The following is a 23,000-nucleotide window of genomic DNA, read 5'->3' as shown; positions in this document are numbered from 1 at the left end:
GTGAGAGTAACGTCATCAATTTTTGAGAAAACGACGTATTTTTTTCACACAAACCAATGACGTAACAATCAATCCCTGCTCACAAGAGAAGATAACTATGCAATATGCAAAGACGGAATAGGCTACATGTACTTTATCAAAGTTTATCAAAGGACTACTCTGAGATGGTAAGCACGTTAATTTTACTGCTGTCGCGCAAATTAATTTACCTTAAATCAAAGCACGACTGTAGCTCAAAAGTATGCAGGATTCCGTCTCTGATTTCAAACTAGTCAACACGTATCGTTCCAAGGTTGTCACGTATCAGGAAACAGAGATGCTACAGAGATGAGAAAGTAAATCGTGAGCACAGACCGTTGATTTCGAATATGTGTTGATTATGATATAAAGTGGATTATATCCAACTGGTCCCGGAATATTCCGATATATTGTCGAGCTCGAACTGTGTAATTATTATCCCTTTCTATATTTTTAAAACAAAAACAAATCGTTGTCATCTTATAACTTATACTATATATCTTTAATTGTTATCTATAGAAGCTTATGTTAAAGAGATTTGTTAATAATTTTGTTGGACCAAACATACACATTCGAATGAAAACGGTAGTTGCAATGTAAATTTCGTTACCTACTCATCCAAAATTCCTTTACCTATATGTTGGTGGTGTGTTAGAGTTTAGTTCATTCTCAGTCTAGTTAAAGATACTAGAATTGTCATCTGATAGTCTGTATTGTAACTTACAATAAACATTTACAGGAGGAGTTTTAGTGCAGTCAACTTCAATACTCATTATCTGAGAAAGGCGTCTGATTTTAAGGAGCCGTTCAGCAGTGCCCTACCCGAAGTACAAACACTTGGACTGGAACTGGTGTCGGCGACGTCCATGAAGCATTATCTACATCATCCGACGTTTGACATAGTCAATAAAGGTGAGACACTTGTGGTGAATTAAATAACTGTAAGAAGGACATTTCGATGCTATGAATATGACAGCAGGAAATTATAACCAAATTAAAGAAATCATAAACATATACCAAAGAACCGTAAGTGAAACCGTGATACAACAAATTGATTGAAAATCTGTCAATCATGTTCAGTGTAGATTGAATCATTTACTGTAGAAAACCATGACTATTTATTGGTCAACCTGGCGAATATATCCATGCAGACAATTTATTGAAGAGTTCTTAAGAGGGTTTAACTGTCGATTTACAAACATAGTCATGAAACAATAAGATATACCAAAAAAATACAGTTTCTGAAATATGTTTTCGCTACATTACAGACGAGACGGAAAAGAGAGAATATTCCCGCCGAATAGTTGCCTCGGTTAGCTCGTGGATGGATCACGTGATACTGGGAGGATTATCCGCCTCCCGAACTGAGGAAGAGAAACAGCACATCCTTGACCAATACTTTGAAAGAGTACAGGCATATGCATATGCTCATTCTGACCACAAACCGTATCTAATTGTAACAGAGGTTGTCATAGAGAAAAAGAACGTTTCGTCTCACGACCAATGAACACCATGCACATTACAGGTTATATGTTTTCCCCTGAATTCGATATTTTTTGCTGACAAATGGACAATAACCCCACCATAGTTCTCCCCATGACAAAACAAGAAAAGTGAATTGTGAAAAGTTAAGAAAATACTAAATATGTCAAGGAATTAGTAATACAAGACATCGGCAATTGATGTGCAACATAAATAAAGCAAAAATTCTGAAAGCACACATACACGTTTTTGGAAAATGTGCAGTTTACCACATCCTTGATACTTCATGGGTTACGCCCACATCCGCTTTGTGTACCCCTAGAGTATGTCATAGCAAAATTGAAGGCTCAGTGTGCGCCACCTTGGTGATGAGACAATAAGACTAGTTCGATCATTTGATGTACATCAAAAGAATCTCGCGGTCGCGTAACGGTAAAAATTGACTTGCTTTGAAGTCGGGTTTTGCTCCTACGTAATCTTTAACGCACAGGTAGCAGCCTAGCGAGTGGTCAGGTTTTTTACCTGACACCAATCAAACAGCTAGCCGCGTGACTGCATTGTCGCTATGACATATGCAATGTGTGCAGAGAGCGAAAGCGAGCGTAACCCCTGGAGTATCGAGGATGAGTCTACCAGTGGTATGCCGCAACCTTAAAGAAGCTTGCAAGATATTCATGACAAGCTTGTTTAATAACTTGCTGTTGCAACGACAAGGTTTTCGTTGTCAAGTCAAACGCGTCAACATATATTCGTATGTAGCACGCGTATCTCACATACGTGTAGGTGGGAGAAGTGTGGCAGTATGAGTACCGTAAACATGGAAAGAAATTCGTTTGCAAAACATATTGTCACCCAATTAAGATCAATTGTTTTTGGTTTAAGAAACTTTTTATTGTTACTATTTCATTCTTCTTCTATAAGTACTGTAGGTATTTGGTCGCCATTTTCGCCAAAAACGGAATTCACTTTTTTCAGAAGTCAAATTTCATATTTTAAATTATATTTCCTTGGTCCTGTCTCAGAGCATCCTCGATACTCCGTGTGTTACACTCTTTGTACCTGGAAAGCATCCTCGATACTCCGTGTGTTACACTCTTTGTACCTGGAAGATTACAGAGGAGCGACAGCCGACTTCAAAACCATTAAATTTGTCGTTACGCGACCGCGAGATTATTTTGATGTACATCAGAGGATCAAACTAGTCTCCTTGTCTCATCCACAAGATGGCACACACTGAGCATTCGATTTTGCTATGACATATTACAGGGGTGCAGAGAGCAAAAGCGTAAACCTTCGAGTGTTTAGGAAAGTCTCGTGGTGAACAAGTGTTTTAATCTTAAGCTCGGTGTATATGATCTACATGTATGTGGTACTGCCTGTATATATATGGAACGTTGTAAAAGTTCGCGAAATAAAGTACATTAGAAAATACAGTGATTCATAGGATGTACACAGAATAATATTAGCAGTTTTAGGGGTTTAGATCCATTATCGGTGAAGATACCATCCCCAACGATAGGAAAGGGAGGAAAGCTTTCGATGTCGAAAATCGACTCGACCCATGATTTCATCCCATCAAATACAACATTGGTACCGTTGGAAAGATTGCTAGTTATTTTCATTTATAAACCTTCCATATGCATGCAAAGTATATATTCTCCTTCCACGGGGCACAATCTACGTTTCCTCCGAAAACGCATGCCATTTCGATCAATCAAAGTTTTTTCAAGTCCGATCAGGGAATCGAACCCCGGCCGCCGCGGTGAAAGGCCAGAGCGTTATCCACTGTGCAACCCGACCACCCAGAGTTACGTTTGTGGTGCTGATCTCGTGCAGTTGTATCAAGCTGGACATAAGTAAATGTCATGGACTCAAAATGATCACTTTTGGATATTTTACAGAACACCTTCATATTTTGCTTATGAGGTTTGTTGCAAGAGGATTCTAATTCTGTCTCATAATGATTGAGGAAAGAATGATATAAGAAGCATAGATAAAACAGTTCAAATAATTTATCTGGTTCTGTTGTTGTATTGTGTTTGAAAAAATATTGAATAGATATTTATAAATAAACAAATACGATACAAATGAGTTGCTGTACATTCAAAGTCTCATCTAGATCCTAGTTGAAAAGGAACGTGTAATACAATATTACGCTTGAAATGCATTCAAGGGAGACAACTCTTGTATTTCAGCAGGTGGTATAAAAATGTAAGTTTTCCAGTGCATTGCATGTCTGCTGGATAATTATATAACCGAACTACTCGGAAGTGAAGCGGACGTAAAACAAATCAATCAATCGGTGTATTGCGTAGGTTAAAACTATACTACGGAGAAATGTTCCGAAACTTAGTGTGCCGGACATTCGATCACCACGTTTGGAATGGACTTGAAGGGGGGTTCCAAGCTCATAATTAAGAGTAGGCCTAAATGGTTAATCCAACATAAAAACCAGTAGAAGTAGGCCTACATCATGTTTTATAATGTTAATTAGTCTATTGTGATCCTAAATCAGTTATCTTGTTACCGGCTAACGTTGGGGTTTTTTAACAAGCGTTTTCCTGCATTTTAACTGTATCAGCTTAAAAATTTAAAAAAAACGTAAGCAATAAATTAAAGGATTTTTAAATAGAAAAACAATTGTCCTAGTTTCTAGCATAGACGTATATTGTACGTCTCTGGTTCTAGGGTAATTTTTTAAACATTTTTTTACACTAACAATATCATATAGGCTATGAAACAAGTTATTTCAACTTATATAATACATGTGGAATACATGTAGCTCAATCAATTCGATGAAGAAAAAAGAAAATAACAGTATGAAACACAGCTTACCGTTCAAACATTATCACATTATGCGCGGTAACGCATCTTGAAGAATAACTTGCGATAGCTATAGGAAATCTCTAGATTTGGAGGTACATTATTCACTCTTACTTTGATGGATCGCGGGAAACACGCACCACACTTTTCCATTTTGTGATTATTTAGGGGCCAAATTACACATTTTCCGGATACAACACTAGGTATTTATTTTAAGAATGATGTTAACAGTTATCATTAGCATGTCATTAGGATTGTATGTGTGATAAAGTATTTTCATTTGCAGCGCTGCATCTTTTACACCGTTTTATTCGTGCGGCAGGGGGAATCATTTAGATGCCGAGTTACAGTTTGAGGTCTAGGTTTACCGCTTGCTTTTATTTTACTATAAATTTGAGGATTATTACCAAAATTTATTTCAGTAAATATCTAGAAACTCTTGTCAAAGGGAAGGGCAGGCATACTCACCGGTAGACATACAATAGGCATAGGCCTAAAGCCCGAGTTTCCTCTGGCCCCGACACCAGATTGGACATTTTGACAGATCTATAAAGATGTCTGCTGTGATCTGTCAAAATGTCGAAGTATGGTGTCGGGGCCAAGGAAACTCGGGCTACTGACGACAAAAAGAATTCATCTTCTTTAACCATATTGTATGTATTATGTCCCATGTGTATATAATATAATAAAAAAAAAACAATGAAAAAAATAACAGAAAAGAAAATTAGATTATGCTTTCATGCATTACACCTCGCTTTAAGACACTTATCCCACCACAGTGATGATACAAAACAGTCTCCGAACATACACAGGGGTCGACAGTGTCGGACACTAACACTAGTACGCTAGTCTTGGACTAGAAGATTTCAGCAAGGACTAGTGAATCACCTAACCTAATTGGTCCTTTGGACTTTTGAAAATTATTAAATATTTCTTTTTAAAATTTAGAAAACTGCTAAAAATAAGATATATTGCATGATGATTGTCAACATTTTCCTTACACTTCACCATCTTTTTATGACAGTAGTCATTTTAAGTCTCCTACAGTCAATTACTTTTGATGTTTTTGAGCTGTAGATTGAATTTTTTTCCTTATCAGGAAATCTTGGACTATTTACATTGACGAAGGACTAGTAAATAATCTATTTATCTAGTCCTATGGACTACCAAGCAAAAACAGCTAGTGGCTAACCCTGATATAGCAACACCCAGAAAACTGATAATAATATATATATACACAATCACAAAACAGATAGTCGCAGAATTTATATTTATTGCCTTTGTTTGAGGCATAGCTTGTATGCTTTACACTGCAATATGCCATATTTTGAATGAAAGGGACTTGAATATAAGTACCTTCGGATGGCAGTGTGTCTGGTACTGACATCAGGTCTTTTGCTTCACAATATAGTGTAATGGCCATTTGTTCACGGTGTATTACTTTGTCTGGGGCATATTTTTGTTCACAGTCGCCTATTAATCTTGTTCTATGGTCGGACGAGATTATTTTTTTATATATTGCATCGTGGCAGAGGAGGCCGGGTATTAATAATAATATTAGTACTAGGTCTATGGTGGTAAAAGGTTTAAATAACAACTTTTTTAAGCAAGTAGCTTTTCCAATGGTCAATGGTGGAGTGTTGCATACCGACATCAAGTTTTGCACCCCCAATTCACAGAGTTATGTCCCTTTGTTTACTTTATGTCACTCTGACAGGGGCACATCTTGTATAAGTATATATTTACTCCTATAACATCAGACTAAGACGATGCTGGTTGGCTCTTTTTTAGCTCACCTGGTTCGAAGGGCCAAGTGAGCTTATGCCGTGGTACGTCCGTCCGTCCGTCCAGCGTCAATATTTTACTTTAAACAACTTCTGAATAACCAAGAGGCCCAGGCTGATGATATTTGGCCAGTAGCATACTGGGATGAAGGGCTACCAAGTGTGTTCAAATGAATGCCCTTGACCCACTTTCAAGGTCACAAGGGTCAAATATGTTAAAATCTTCAAACAACTTCTCAATAACCAAAAGTCCCGGGGTACTGATATTGGGCCTGTAGCATGCTGGGCTGAAGGGCTACCAAGTTTGTTAAAATGAATGACCTTGACCCACTTTCAAGGTCACTGGGGTCAGATGTCCTGAAATCTTCAAACAAAAGGCCCAGGGTACTGAACTTGGGCCTGTAGCATGCTGGGATAACCAAGTTTGTTAAAATTTCAAATGAATGACCTTGACCCACTTTCCAGGTCACAGGCGTCAAATGTCTTAAAATCTTCAAACAACTTCTTCTTAATAGCCAAAAGGTCCAGGGTACTGATATTGGGCCTGTAGCATGCTGGGATGAAGGGCTACCAAGTTTGTTAAAATGAATGACCTAGACCAACTTTCAACGTCACAGGGGTCAAATGTCATAAAATCTTCAAACCACTTCTCAATAACCAAAAGGCCCAGGGTAATGATATTGGGCTTGTAGCATGCTGGGATGAAGGACTTATAAGTTTGTTCAAATGAATGACCTTGACCCACTTTCAACCTAATGTCCTTGTACGACATTCAAGGTAACAGGCGTCATATGTTTAAATCTTTTAATTGGTTCTCATGAATCAAACACTGATATTCTGCCTGTAGCTGTATTTTAGTCCACTTTTAAGATTACAAGTGTGAGATTAATACCAGGTGAGCGATGCAGGCCCATTGGGCCTCTTGTTATTGGATATTGTTATGCTGTGTTAAACCTTTTAACATTGTTGGAGTAGTATCAGCTGTCACCAAGAATGGCTTAATGTACAGTCAAATTTTCTAAATTTCTCGATGTGTCAAACTTATGGCGAAGTCCAGATTTGTTCCCTTATATAACACTACTGATATTCCATTTATGAATCAAACTATTAGGAGTCCAATTTCTTGCTGTTTCAAACTATATTCAAGGTCTTGAGTGTTGGGAAAACATTGAAATTTACAACTGATCTATCCAAAGTAAAAACATTACATGTACGAGAACGTTAAAATGTCCCGGAGTGATTTTTAACACGAAAACATGCGAACTGCTGTTTATAAATACATGTAAACCTCTTTTTGTGTCGCCTGCAAAAAGCTGGTGATACATAGGTATTGCAGTGATTCCTTACCAGAAGTGCTTGCTTGGGATTGCTTTTCAGGTCCGAAGGTCAAAGGTCAAGGTCACTGTTACTATAAATAGAAAATCTGTTTTCATGCGATAACTTGAGTTTCCTTGGGCCGATTAAACTCAAACGTCATGCAGTGCTTCCTTACCAGAAGTGCTTGCTTGGGATTGCTTATCAGGTCCGAAGGTCAAAAGTCAAGGTCACTGTTACTCTAAATGGAAAATCTGTTTTCATGTGATAACTTGAGTTTCCTTGGGCCGATCAAACTCAAACTTCATGCAGTGCTTCCTTACCAGAAGTGCTTGCTTGGGATTGCTTATCAGGTCCGAAGGTCAAAAGTCAAGGTCACTGTTACTATAAATAGAAAATCTGTTTTCATGTGATAACTTGAGTTTCCTTGGGCCGATCAAACTCAAACTCCATGCAGTGCTTCCTTACCAAAAGTACTTGCTTGGGATTGCTCTTCAGGTCCCAAGGTCAAAGGTCAAGGTCACTGTTACTATAAATAGATAGCAAGTTCCTTTAAACTCAGAGTATTCTTCCCAGAATAACAGATTATATAACAAAATGATGCCATCCAAAATCCTTATCTATGATTATTGCTTATTGGCTCCACACATCGTCATCAGCGTCCATTTTCGTGACGTACTTCCAGAAAAAGTACAGCTTGGACTCAATTATCTTGATCGAAATGTGCATGTACACCGTGTCGTCATTTCCGTATTGCGTATCGGGCATTCAATATCGTAGTGCAAATTATAATAACACCAGGGCCGTTTGCGTTTAAACGGTCAAACCGATCGGACCACTGTTGTTCGTTTATTAAATAAGGAAGGATCTAGTAATCTGATGCTGCTGTCAGGCGAGCCTTGAGAAAGCCTTGCAAGGCTTGCATACACATTTGCAGGTCCGCCAGGATTTATACCCGAAATTGTTACATTTATAAACGGTCAAACCGGTTGTTCCGCATAAACGAACAGGCCCCTGGTAAACAATAGTACACGTGCGTACCGATGATATGTCAACACCCGATATCAAGATTTTACCGGGAAATGTATAATCACATGTACTTCAGGAATAAAGCTTTCCAATTCATTGACATAAAGAGACTCACAGGAAGACAGTGACATGAGACCAGACGACCTCAAGAAGGTCATATAGGAAACACATGGAATGCGGACGTACCAACCTCATATGTGCATATCACGTGCTTACACGAGTTCATAAGCTGAGGGAGTTTCGCTCTGTCGATTAAATCGTGTTTACAAATGTAGTCTACTTACTCTGTGAAAATAATGTTTTGTAAAATATCAAGATACCTATGAAATGCATGTGTGAGGGCACGTGAGAACGGCATACCATGCGATAGCCTCTGGTCACATATGTACCTGACATGTAATTATAAATATACCGTGAGTTAGCGGACTGTGGAATGATGTCCAAAGTGTACATGACTGAGGGTAATTTGGTTCCATTAAAGAACAATAAATTGATAATTTTGATATCATATTTTTGATTTATTTCCATCATTTTTGTTATATGTAAACAGAGACAACTGTCATTGTGTAAATGTCACCCCTCTGCAAAAAGTTCCGATTTTTTTCAAGGAAGATAACTCTCACCCGGATCAAAGTGATTGTAAAATGTAAAATAAATTAATTATAAAGCCATTGTGTATATTTTGTTCAATTTCCCACTCTATATGTATAGATCTGTGTGTCCTGTTTGCTTTTAGCTTGTAGATAATCACTTTTATCCGTTCAAATTCAATAAAAAACACTTTGTGTAACATGTGTTACATATTTTGCGATAAATAAAATATTTGTAGGGTTAATTATAAATGCTTCTTTTCATTTTTTCAAAATATTAAAAGTGGCGAAAATTCTATTTTTTGGTATTTTTTCCAAAAAAGTCCCCAAACTATCGGAATGTTTAGATTTTCATAAAATTAACTCTACATAGTTGCATAACCATTATATGAAAGTTTCAACGAATTTTGCTGGTTAATTGCGAAAGTGTGGAGCCACCTTAACATCTTTTCTTGAAATGAAAAGTGTATCTATTTCTTCGTAATCTCCCAGCTTCCTGCGCAGGCGACACATCCACTTCCATGGAATTCTTGTTTCTAATTACATTAGATCTAATATTCATAGATTTCAAATTTAATTTCATGCCTTTAGTTCAGTCACTAATTAACTATCACATTTTAGTCTTATGAAGTACAAATGTACTTAAAGTTCAACATTTGTAAGACAAAATCTCGATGTTTCAAAGGTTTCACAATGGTTCAGCAAAGTTTGAAGCATTGAAGTTTGACTATGTGAATACCTCTTGGGATAGTGGAGTGTTGCCTATTGAAGAAAGACTTCCTGCCCAACTATATACAGAGTTACCTTCCCTTGTTCACCATCCATCACATTGTCTGGTACCTTTTACCTGTACAACAACCAAATTATATTTTTGAGTAACTCTTGGAATGATGTATTGTGATACTGTAACTTATACAGAATTATGACTCCTAGTTTATATTTGATACAAAAGGCGTTTTACCAGGAGGTTAGGTGAGGACTGATTGGTTGCAATATTGTTGTGGTAAAAGTTAGTGGCCTAATTATAAGGAAGGTAGGTTGTAAATTGTATTACAAGTAAAGATTTGCTGCGGTGGCCAAGTGGGTAAGGCGTCTGCCATTCTCCTACCACTAGCCCTCCACCACAGGTCGCGGGTTCGAGGCCTACGTGGGGCAGTCGTCAGGTACTGGCCGTAGGTTTGTGTCTTTTCTCCGGGACCTCCGGCTTGCCTCCACCCCGAGGTCGCGGGTTCGAGGCCTACGTGGGGCAGTCGTCAGGTACTGGCCGTAGGTTGGTGTCTTTTCTCCGGAAACTCTGGCTTTCCTCCACCACTAGGTTGCGGGTTCGAGGCCTACGTTGGGCAGTTGTCAGGTACTGGCCGTAGGTTGGTGTCTTTTCTCCGGGAACTCTGGCTTTCCTCCACCACTAGGTTGCGGGCTCGAGGCCTACGTTGGGCAGTTGTCAGGTACTGGCCGTAGGTTTGTGTCTTTTCTCCGGGAACTCCTGCTTTCCTCCACCACTAGGTCGCGGGGTCGAGGCCTACGTGGGGCAGTCGGCAGGTACTGGCCGTAGGTTTGTGTCTTTTCTCCGGAAACTCCGGCTTTCCTCCACCACTAGATCGCGGGTTCGAGGCCTACGTGGGGCAGTCGCCAGGTACTGGCCGTAGGTTGGTGTCTTTTCTCCGGAAACTCTGGCTTTCCTCCACCACCAACATTAAATGTTATTAAATGACTATAGCTGTTAATAGGATGTAACATATAAACAAACCAAACCAAACCTGGCACGTCCTTAAATGACCATAGCTGTTAAAAGGACGTAAAACACAAATAAACCAAACCAAACCTGGCACGTCCTTAAATGACCATAGCTGTTAAAAGGACGTAAAACACAAACAAACCAAACTAAACCAAAAGATTTGCCCATAATATTTGTCCATTCATGGTGCATCAACCAAAGATAGTAATTTACAAGCTCTTCTTAAATGCAATGATTTAATTACTTAACACTCCTGTCAGCTTAACTAATCAAGAATAATAATTTGGGGTAGGGGGTGAAATGGGGCAGGGAAGGGGGGGTAGGTGTCACGGGAGTAATAAACATGCATTTTCTTGTGCATGAATGTAAAATACCTGTAATGCAGGAATGATTTAAGTATTTCATTATGACTTTGTTTTTCTTGTGATGAACAGAATAGGATACAGATGAGTCGATAAATTGTCTGATAGTATTTACAATGAATTCATGGAACAAATTTTCACCTGGAGCTTCCCTGACAATAAACATTTATTTTAAGATCCTGTTCAACGGTAAAATACAAAATATGCCCCCTAACATTGAGAATGTAATTTACTCTTTCAAGGCTCGGACATACCCAGATCTTTTAAAAAGATAGTTGTTGTTCCCAGCAAAATATTCAACATTTAGTGGATCCACCAGCTTACCCATAATGTGCTGGGTACCTTCGGCATGGCATTTCAATGAGGTAGCGCACTGAATTAGGAATCAGAATCAGATCTGTGATATTGTAAGGAGGTAAATATACCTAACATATTGCTTCCAGCAAGCATGCTTACCTTGCAAATGTGAAGGCACATATGAAATAACCTAAGCTGTTAACTCATAGGATACTAAAATCAACAGACCAATCTCCCTTAGTAAAAATCTAACGGTCAAAAACTTAACGTGTGTATACATCTTGAGGAGTGAATAGTATACCAATATACTGAAGTGTTGGTAACTTTCGCAGGGGGATTCAATTTCGTTATATTCAATCATCAAAAATAATGTGAAATTAAATACCCAGCAAATATTAATACCATGAATATACAGAATTAATAAAAAAAAAAAAAAGGTTTACCTTTTTTATTGCCAAATACTGGGAGATAAAACACACTATGAATATTGTATTTTCTGCACCTTTGACTTTCATTATAATTAATAATGATAATTTGAGGTTCTTACATACCGCTTTATCACAACCTAGTTTGTAGGTCGTCTCAAAGCGGTTCACAAATTATTATCCGTGGTTATAGGGCCTTTGCAACCAGCTTTCTCAACATTTCTCAACTCCCTGGGGAGCATACAGCCGGAGCTGCCATTTTGGCGCTATTAGCTAGCATTCAACAATTCTAGCACTGCCCAACCACATACTCATTTGCAGCTGAGTAGACTGGAACAAGCAGAATAAAGTATCTTGCTCAAAGATACAACTCGGTGCCGAGCCGTGATGTGAACCCGCAACCTTCGGTCATGAGCCCAGCGTCCTACCACTAGACTACCGTGCCTCACCATTAGACCTCTTGTTAAGCTTCATTACTTTGTTTAGACTGTGAAGAAGGAGCAGGGCATTAAAGTAGTTTTATATAGAAGTTATTATTTCATTTGTCTTTTAATTACAGGTGGAAATGAAATCCAAAGGGATGCTGAATGCAGCTCAAGAATGCTACGAAAAACTGGATGGAGAAGAAACCTTACTGGAATCTTGTGAAGAACCACTGGATCTCAGACTTGAGAGTTATCAGACTCGTTTTGTAGGTTTAAAACCAGGTACTGATAACTCGGCGGTTAACAGTTCTCAACATTCAAAACTGGACGTAGAGATTTCCGAGCCCAAAATACCGCAAACATCAGTAAGGTATGCTGACACAGAAAATAAGGTCCACACTAACAGCAAGACGTCACAGTTGGCAGGCCAGCAAGGAATAACAGTCATAAGGCCTAAACCCATCTACTGTTGTAGAACACAGAATACCAATGGGGTTAATACAGGGGTTATCAAGGACCACAACTGTTCGAGCAAGACATTTTATCAAGCTGCATCTGCATCAAATTTAAATGGTTTTAACAACATCAGTAATGTGTTAAAAGCTCCACACGCAGACGGTTGGAGTTCCGGAACTAATGTTAGCCGAGGAATTATGGGAATTTTTAGAAGAAAAGCAAATCGTGATTTAGTGACGAAATCGGACCAATGGAATCGTGGGACTGAACTTGGCCAAGAAGTGATCAAAATTGTTAACAAGAAACCTGAATGTGATTTAATGAAACTCAAAAATGCGGACAACAGAAAGAAGTCTCCAGATAAACTTGTATCTGATCGAAATGTCCCCATAAACAATCTGGAGGTAACTACAAATGGACAGTACAAGGTAAGTCAAAGGGGTAGATCAGCTGTCGGCATGTGTGAGATAATTACTTCTTTTGGACTGATCAGAGATCATGATTACACATATGGTAGAGAATTTCTTGACATTTGTGGAGCAGCCGCTTCTGACAAAGATATGCCAAACCATTGGACATGTCCAGGGGTTCTGAGAGAAGCAAGAGATACGTCATCAGAAAATGACAACTCCTTCGAAGTTTTGTTTGAATACCTGTCAAATAGAGATGAACAAAGCTCCTCGGAGACATTAACTTATACTGAGGAAGCAGAGAATGGAAATAAACTACCAGTGCTTCAAGGATGCGAGGACATTTTAGATCCTAAGCCTGACAAAGACAGGATTGTTGAAGGAGGTCGAGGGATACCAGAGCTAGTGGAACCCACGGTATCACCCTCCGTAGACTTCATGGAGGGCTGCAGGCTCAGTCCTTTTTCAGTTTTCAATCAGTTCTCACACATATCAAAACATCCTGATTCAATTTTATTTCCATCATCATCGTCGTTGTCTTTCACATCATCTGAGAATGAGGAAGTAGATGAAAAAGAAGCAGCATTTTCACCACATACCATTCGGCCAGTTGCTACTGTTTTTCCATATAAAGAGGCATCTGTGGAAACCTATTCAACAATCACCAGACCAGCTCTTTGTCATGGATCGGTTATGGATTTGCACAGTGAAAAGTCCTCGGATCAGCAACATGGCAAGGAACAGAAGACGACAACCATCGCTGCAGAAGTCAATGTAGAAAACACGGCATTGGAGCTGTCAACTAGCAGGAGTCAGCCATCTTTACCTGTTCAGCATACAGGTGGTGAAAAAGAACTGAAAGGGAGGCCTCACCACAATCCTGGAAAAACGATTTTGTATTCAAGTAAACCAACCCTGTCATTTCTTAACAAAAAAACAACAGATGCAATTGTGTCATCATCTCGGATGGAATCGACTACTTCATTGTCTCAAACAAAATTATCACCATTATTATCTCCAAAAGAATTTAAGTTGTCATCTCCTACAGAGTCAACAGTATTTTCCAACAGAGAATCAGTTTTGCCATTACTTCAAAAAGAATGGACCTTATTTTCTCTAAGAGAATCCGGTTTGCCTTCCCTTCATGAAGAATCAACTAGATTTTCCCTCCGAGAATCAGCTTTGCCATCTCTTCACAGAGAATCAAATTTGATTATAAACTTGCCATCACTTGACGGAGGTTCAGCCTTATTTCCTAACATAGAATCAAATTTGTCATCAACTGCAGCAGAATCCCTCGTGTCATCATCTCAAGGGGAATCATCCAATTTTGAGAGGGACATGAAAACACTATCCATGTTTTCCGCTAACCTGGAGGAATCTGGCCAAGGGATATTACAGAAAATGACAAGTATTGGACCAAACTCGCCAGTGGTACAGTCACCAAATCCTGTATCTTCTATGCCAAAGTTGCAGATTCACTCTTCCTCAACACCAAAAGCAACAATTCCCATATCTATGTATAGCTCAGGAATTATTAACTCTCCAGTGCTGACCTCTGTGACAAATTCTCCAATCGTCTCTTCTTTGCCAAACTCACCAATGATCACCTGTATGCCTAATGCTCCTACTCTCATCTCTATGCCCAACTTACCTATTGACACCTGTATGCCAAACTCATCAACTATTACCTCTATGCCAAACCCACAAATGCTCACCTCTATGTCAAACTTGCCCATTTCCACATCTCCCATGCCAAACTCACCAATTCTCACATCTGTGCCCAGCTTGCATGTTCTCACCTCCTCCATGTCCAACTCACATATTCTTGCCTCCTTGCAAAACTCACCAGTTTTCTCATCCTCGAGGCTTAACTTGCCAAACTCACAGGTTCTCACTTCTTCTGTGCCTAACTCACCAAGTCTCATCTACTCCATACCAAAGTTGCCTATTCTGACAGCTACTGTGCCAAAATCTCCAAGTCCAAAAATTTCCTCGGTGTCAAACTTAAACATTCAAATTGCTGCATCAGTGCCAAATTCACCAATATCAAATGTATGCTCCCCATCTTCTTCGACCGAGAAATACAAACAGCAGGGGACTAGATTATCACCCCCCATGAAACATAAGCAGATGTTGATAGAAAAATATAAAATGTCTGTCAACACTGAAAAGACTGGTGGTGAATCAAGGATTGACCAGTGCGATACAGAACTGTATGAGATTACAGGAGTAGAAAACTCGACAGTGGATTTTCCAAGAACTAGGATAGCTGGAAAAGGAGGAAAACACAAGCCTTTTCAAACTGACAAATGCCTGTCATTTTCGGAAACAGAAAATCAGGCAAACTCATGCTCTCCTGCCAAAGAGAGGAAACTGTCGACTCAGGAATCCAAATATTATTGTGAATCTGTTTGCAGTAATCAAAGTCTCCAATCTCATGATCTGGAACCCTGTGAAACATTTTACTGGTGTCATGTCTGTGAGAAAACAGTCAAGTGTGAGAAAGATGCCAACCGACACCAGAATATCCATGGTTACAACACCAAGGCAAATCTCATCTTCTACTACCTGCAGGTGAGTCCAGTAAATCTAGAGTTACAACGCCAAGGCAAATCTCATCTTCAACCACCTGAAGGAGAGTCCAGTAAATCAAGAATTACAATTCCAAGGCAAATCTCATCTTCCACTACCTGCAGGTGAGTCCAGTTAATCTAGAGTTACAACACCAAGGCAAATCTCAGCGGCTACGACCTGCAGGGGAGTCCAGTAAATCAAGAGAGACAATACCAAGGCAAATCTCATCTTCTTCTACCTGCAGGTGAGTCCAGTAAATCTAAAGTTACAACACCTAGGCAAATCTCATCTTCTACTACCGGCAGGTGAGTCCAGTAAATCTAGAGTGACAATACCAAGGCAAATCCCATCTTCTACTACCTGCAGGTGAGTCCAGTAAATCTAGAGTGACAATACCAAGGCAAATCTCATCTTCTACTACCTGCAGGTGAGTCCAGTAAATCTAGAGTTACAACACCAAGGCAAATCTCATCTTCTTCTACCTGCAGGTGAGTCCAGTAAATCTAGAGGTACAACACCGAGGCAAATCTCATCTTCTACTACCTGCAGGTGAGTCCAGTTAATCTAGAGTTACAACACCGAGGCAAATCTCATCCTCTACTACCTGCAGGTGAGTCCAGTAAATCTAAAGTTACAACACCGAGGCAAATCTCATTTTCTACTACCTGCAGGTGAGTCCAGTAAATCTAAAGTTACAACACCGAGGCAAATCTCATTTTCTACTACCTGCAGGGGAGTCCAGTAAATCTAAAGTTACAACAACGAGGCAAATCTCATTTTCTATTACCTGCAGGTGAGTCCAGTAAATCTAAAGTTAGAATACCAAGGCAAATCTCATCTTCTACTACCTGCAGGTGAGTCCATTAAATCTAGAGTCACAATACCAAGCCGCAGATTGGTATTTCTTCCTTCAGGTGAGTCAACCAATTTAACAAAGGACACATCATCATGGTAAGTCTATACTACTGCCTCTAGATCAGTCATATCCAATGTCACAACACACAGGTAAAATTTACACTGAATAACTAGAGGTGAGTCAAATGTATTTAAAGTTTAAAAGCCAAAGCATATCTCATCATCTACCATTGTGTCACAATATATCGCGCTCAATCTGTACTATTCTATACTCTATACAGGCGAGTCACAAGACTCCAAGGTCACAATATCAAGGTCAATCTGTACTACGTATTCTATGCATGCGAGTCACCAGACTCATAGGCCACAATATAAAGGTCATTCTATACTACTCTATACGGGCGAGACACAAGACTCCAAGGCCACAATATCAAGGTCAATCGGTACTACGTATTCTATGCATGCGAGTAACCAGACTCATAGGACACAATATAAAGGTCAATCTATCCTACTCTATACAGGCGAGCAACAAGACTCCAAGGTCACAATATCAAGGTCAATCTGTACTACGTACTCTATACAGGGAAGCCACGAGACTCCAAGGTCACAACATCAAGGTCAATCTGTACTACTCTATACAGGCAAGTCACCAGTCTCCAAGGTCACAACATCAAGGTCAATCTGTACTACTCTATACAGGCAAGTCACCAGTCTCCAAGGTCACAATTTAAGGTTAATCTGTACTACTCTATACATCTATACTGATGCTATGCTTGGTTGACTTTACAGGTGTATGGATGTGTGACTGATGCTATGCTTGGTTGACTTTACAGGTGTATGTCTATGTGACTGATGCTATGCTTGGTTGACTTAACAGGTGTATGGCTGTGTGACTGATGCTATGCTTGGTTGACTTTACAGGTGTATGTCTATGTGACTGATGCTATGCTTGGTTGACTATACAGGTGTATGGCTGTGTGACTATTGCTATGCTCGGTTGACCTTACAGGTGTATGGCTGTGTGACCTTACACTGGCGTGGCTACAACAGGGCGGAGAAGTGTGTATACCTGTGTGGTCTCTGTGATAAAACTATCCCATACATCAGCGGATTTAAGCGACACATTCAGACACACGGTCCCAATGTCTGCTGTGAAGTGTGCAGTAAATGTTTTGATGACAATGAGAGTCTCCTGGAACACAAGTTTTCACACTCAGGTAAAATCAGTATATATGTTTCATATATCTTGTAAGCCCATCATCATCAGATGGTGGTCTATTCAAATTGCCCTTCATCTGTGGTCTGTTGTCCGTGGTCTGGTTGCCTTCCTATTATTCTGACGTCATTCTGTATGTCCTTAAACAATTTTTGTTGTGGCTATTTCTCAGAAAGTACAGGTAGGATCTTTCTCAAATTTCACATGCGTGTTCCTCTTGGTCCCTAGTTATGCATTTCTATTTCGATAAAAAAAAAATTGTAAAATGTGTTTGAATTTTTTGACTAAATCAGAAGAAAGACCACAATGGCTAGAATGTGTTCGTCTTGAATCTTGAGAGCTCAAGTTGTTAGCGCTCTTGCTCAAATTTCATATGAAGGATCTCCTTGGTCCCTTTGTTTTGCATATCAAATTTTGGGACTGATTGGAAAAAACTAAGATGGCTGAAATGTGGCCATCTTGTATTTTGAGAGTTAAAAGTTTGTTAACGCCATTTCACAGAAAGAACAGGAGGCATCTATCTCAATTTTCAGTTAAGGTTCCCATGGTCCCTTGTTAGACATTTAAGGTTTGTTATTGGCATTTCAAGTTCAGTTCTTGAGCGATCTTTCTCTAACTTGATATGTAACTTCCCATTGGTCCTTGTGCATATAATGTTTTTAAAACTGATCGGATAAAAACAATGCGACGGGCATGTGGCCATCTTGGATTTTGACAGTTAAGGTTTGTTATGGCCGGTGGCTCTTTCATATAAAATATTGTAGGGATCTTTTCAAATTTATATGTAAGTTCCCATGGTCCTATTGTTGAGAAAATGAAGGAAAATACAAAATAAAAAAAGTAAAAGATCATCTTTTCCTTTGAAGTTTGATGGTAGGTGACAAGATCTTTCCAGGATCTTTTGTTTCATAGAATCTGATGAAACTGGAATAATAATCACTTTGAGAAATTGCAGTTAATGTACCTAATATTGCTGAAAGAGGTCAGGGAAGCATGGATGGTGAAAAACGTAATTCAGCTAAAAACCAGGGGGAAAAGTTCGCTTGTTCTTAAGAGGAAAGTGAATTATTCTAGTCCAAAGGAACAATTGCAGTACGTATATGTTAAATAAGCCTTAATTTGAAAGCCTCAATAAAACTCTCCTGCCAAATGCCATGTCGGTTAAAATTATGCCATTGCACAATGTCTGCTGTGAAATATCTGATTTTATTGATTTTCCATCTAAATGACCAAGAGGTATAGAGACATGATATTTCGCTAGTAATATGCTGGCGGGAAGGTTATCACACACTTGTTTATATGAATGACCTTGACCTCTTTTTATACGCCCGTCAAATTTGACGGAAGTATTATGGTATGGGGTTGTCCGTTCGTCCAGCGTAAACTATTGTTTGTCCAGCAATCTCCTCCTACATTTTTCAACTGATCTCTTTGATCTTTAATCATGATATGAAGTTGTGTCTCCCTTAAAAGAATTTTGATTCGACAATTTTTCCAAAAGTTATTGCCCTTTGTTCATTTCAGTATTTGATTTTTTGTCCGGAGATCTCCTCCTACATGATTTATACAATGTCAGCTAACCAATCTTATAATGATGCAGATCTTATTTCAATGCAAGTATATAACACTATTTGGCATTCACCGGGCGTATATTGTTCCGCCCCGCGGTACTCTTGTTCGAGTTCATAGGGGTCAAATGTGTTAAGTACTCCAAATAACATCCGAGAGGTCTATTGTCCTTTTTTTACCTGTAAAATGTTGGTGTGAAGGGTCATAAAATTTGTTCATATGAATGATCTTGACCTATTTTGAAGGTCAGAAAGACCAAATGTGTTTAGAAACTTTAAACAACATCTTATAATCTTAAGATTCCTTGGGTCATGATATTTAACCTTAGGCATGCTGAGATGAGGTTTGTTCAAATGAATGACATTTACAAACTTTCAAGGTTGCAGAGGTTAAATTTGTTAAACTTTGAAACAGCTTCTGAGTTACTAAAAGGCTTATTAGGCTAATGATATTTGGACAGCAGATATACTGCATATGGGGGGAATGGTTATATAGGTTGTTCAAACGAATGATCTTGGGCCACTTTCAAGGTCACATTGGTCAAATGTTTTAAAGTGATTTTGCAACTTTTTCCTTTAAATAGTTAAGGGGCCTAGGATCAAGGTCATAAAGGTGAAATGTGTTTAACTCATTCACCCCTGAAGACACATTTGAACTCTTCCAATTCTAAGGTTGGTATAGTTCATTATGAAACTTCAGGGGTGAATGAGTTAAACATTTAAGCAACTTCTTATTAACCAAGACTTCTAGAGGTGAGACTTCTGTGATCAAAATGCTTTGGTAATATGAATTAGCCCGACACACTTTAACGGTCACAGGGGTCAAAAGTGTTTAAATCTCAAACCATGTCTTCTAATGGTCATTCAAGCCTAGAGTAATAACAATTGGCCTGTGGATAAAAGAGGGTCAAATTTGTGCAATGTAATGACCATGACATACTTTGAAGGTTACATGAGGGAAATAAGTTGAAATCTTCCAACAAAGATCCACACAGGTAAAGAAATGATATTTAGCCTGTCGTGTATCTTGCTCACTATGAAGATTGTTCAATAGATTGTCCTTGATCCTCTTCGAAGGTCACCAATGTTAGATTGATATTTTGCATTAAATAACAGGTGAGCGATAAAGGCCCTGTATGCCTCTTTGTTATTGTTTCCACATTTATTTTCTTAACAGAGTCCAAATCATGTGAAGAAAACGGTGATCAAGGATTTGCCTCCAGGACCAACAAACATGGTTACAACCGGAACGGTTCTTCTGCAACAAACAAGTGTCGCTTCTGTGGGAAGTTCTTTTCCAGTCGCAGCAGTTTATCCACCCATGTTCGCCTCCATACTGGACAAAACCCGTACAAGTGTCGACTGTGTGATAGGAGCTACCCACAGAATGTCCAGCTAAAGCTCCACATGAAGGTTCACAACCGACTTGGAGATGTGAAAGACTGAGATCTACCCACAGAAACAGCCAGATGGGCAGAGAATCTAAATAAGTATATTATCTCCTGAAATTTGAGGATGCTGTACTGAGGTCTAAAAGGGCAATAGTTAAACTCTGGTGAACCTGATACATGTACGAATGTATGCCTGTGTGATTGTATTACCTTTTCTTCTAGGCCCTTTTGACTGTGTTATGATAATGAGGTTTTTTTATTTATACACAGCAGACTCTTAATTACCATCCTTTAACTTTAGCAGAATTCGTGTACGATACAGTGACACAATACTTGGAAATTATCAAGTAGTTTTTTCTTGTTCAATATTAAATGATGAAGTATGGATTGTTTTTTCAATGGCTGCATGATGATGGTAGTTCTAATTGTTGTTTTGTTGTTGATTTCTTTTTTCTAAAATGTAAGTTGCCAGCAATTTATGTGCAAATATTACTGAATGGTTTTGTATGTTTCCTGTTTTTTTCTATATCATTTTACATTTTTAGCTCAACTGGCATTGAAGTACCTGTGAGCTTATGCCATGGCATGGCACCTGTTTTCTGTCCATCATGAACTTCTTCTTAAGAAATATGATGCCTAAGGTCACGTGACTTGCTGATGTGTTAAGTTGCTTCATTTCATTACCTTGACTTACTTTCAAGACCACAGGTGTAAAAAATGCTAAAGCTTTCAAACATTTTCTTCCTTTCACTGATCCTTCAGCAATGCTATAATTGTAATCAATGTTATTGAAATATATGACCTTGACCCTTGTTACAGTCCACAGGAACCAGATGTGCTACAATCTTTAAATGATGTATTCTTGTGAATCATGTGTCAAATTAATAACAAAATCGAGTATGATTGTCATGAATTCTTAGTGCAGTGATACCAGCAGTTTAACATTAGATACAGGTTAGTTCATCCTCGATACTCCAGGGGTTACGCTCACCTTCGCTCTCTGCACCCCTGGAATATGTCATAGCAAAATTAAAGGCACGCGGCTAGCTATTTCATTGGCTTCATGTAGAAAAAACTAAAAACTGACCAATCTCTAGGCTGATGCTTGTCCTTTGAAGATTATAGAGGAGCAACGCCCGACTTCAAAGTCAATAAGGTTTATTGTTACACGACCGCGAGATTCTTTTGATGTACATCAAAGGATCAGATTAGTCTTCTTGTCTCATCCACAGGACGGTACACACTAAGCCTTTGATTTTGCTATGACATATTCCAGGGGCGCAGAGAGCGAAAGTAAGGTATATATATCGAGGATGAGGTATGTTTTGCCAACACCATTAATTGACATTAAAGAGACACAGGCCCAATGGCTCACTATGTGATAAATATTAGAAAGTTGTTGATTGTTTTGTTTGATGTACGTGTAGTTGTTGTCATGGTTACTAAAGCATTGTTTTATTATTCGTACATAATGTGTACACATTTGTTTTTCATAATAAAGTTTGTTCATTTTGCTATCAATTTTTGGATTTGTCAGTTACTCTTCTACACTTGCGTAGCTGATTACGAAATCCACATGACGTCATCAATTATGGCTACAAATGTGAATAGGCAACGAACTGGCATCATGATAATCGAATGAATGGATAACATACTTTAAAGTTCAGCTGATAAACCAAGAAGTGTAAGGTTCATGATATCTGGTCTGTATCGTGCTGCGATGAAAGCTTGTTGAATGCTACTGGCTTATTATGCTTCGTTAAAGTGAAGTCCCACTATCAAGGTCACAGGTGAAATTTGTCAAAACTAGTAGAAAATAGTATTCTACTAGTCGGAAGGGCTATTACTTTATAAGTTCAAAGGCACGGGGAGCAGATGCTCTTTTAATAACTCCCTCTGAATAACCAAGAATCTTGATTAGGAACATCGTATTTGGCCTGTACCAAACTGGGGTAAAGGGTATGAATGACATGCAAACCTCTTTCAGTGTTATAGAGGTAAATACCTTAAATTTTCATTCGCGCGTTACTGTTTCCGTCAGGCGAAAATCCCTTGCAGAATTACTGTCATAGTTTGAAGTTTACGTCAAGACATGAGTATTCAAACAGTATGACGGAAAGACCCGAACATTTTGGTGCTAATGTTTATAAATATTTTACAATAAGCTGACCATTTAATGCTTGATGTGACCGACCTTAACCATTGGCCATTGGGATATGGACATGCACCAGAGTAGATCGCAA

The 23,000-nt window shown here is 38.9% G+C and overlaps 1 protein-coding gene across 1 annotated transcript; it reads left to right on the top strand.

The window, feature by feature from the left end:
* Nucleotides 1–4,447: 4,447 nt before the first annotated feature.
* On the top strand, nucleotides 4,448–21,828 carry LOC110448266. Its single transcript, XM_021494433.1, has 4 exons — nucleotides 4,448–4,526; nucleotides 12,419–15,727; nucleotides 17,592–17,799; nucleotides 20,544–21,828. Exons 2-4 carry the CDS (start codon nucleotides 12,425–12,427, stop codon nucleotides 20,810–20,812), a joined length of 3,780 nt encoding a protein of 1,259 aa, XP_021350108.1. The 5' UTR covers nucleotides 4,448–4,526; nucleotides 12,419–12,424; the 3' UTR covers nucleotides 20,813–21,828.
* The last annotated feature ends 1,172 nt before the right edge of the window (nucleotides 21,829–23,000 follow it).

This window comes from Mizuhopecten yessoensis, unplaced genomic scaffold (assembly GCF_002113885.1).
Source record: "Mizuhopecten yessoensis strain PY_sf001 unplaced genomic scaffold, ASM211388v2 scaffold3961, whole genome shotgun sequence".
Classification (NCBI taxonomy): Eukaryota; Metazoa; Mollusca; class Bivalvia; order Pectinida; family Pectinidae; genus Mizuhopecten; species Mizuhopecten yessoensis.
Note: the sequence above shows the minus strand (reverse complement) of the source record. Positions and strands in the feature narration are given on the sequence as shown.

Coding starts and splice junctions, on each gene's coding strand:
- LOC110448266 (XM_021494433.1), top strand. CDS start 12,425: ATGAAATCCAAAGGGATGCTGAATGCAGCTCAAGAATGCTACGAAAAA. Junction 15,728..17,591: donor TCATCTTCTACTACCTGCAG/GTGAGTCCAGTA, acceptor TTGACCTTACAG/GTGTATGGCTGTGTGACCTT. Junction 17,800..20,543: donor ACACAAGTTTTCACACTCAG/GTAAAATCAGTA, acceptor TTTTCTTAACAG/AGTCCAAATCATGTGAAGAA.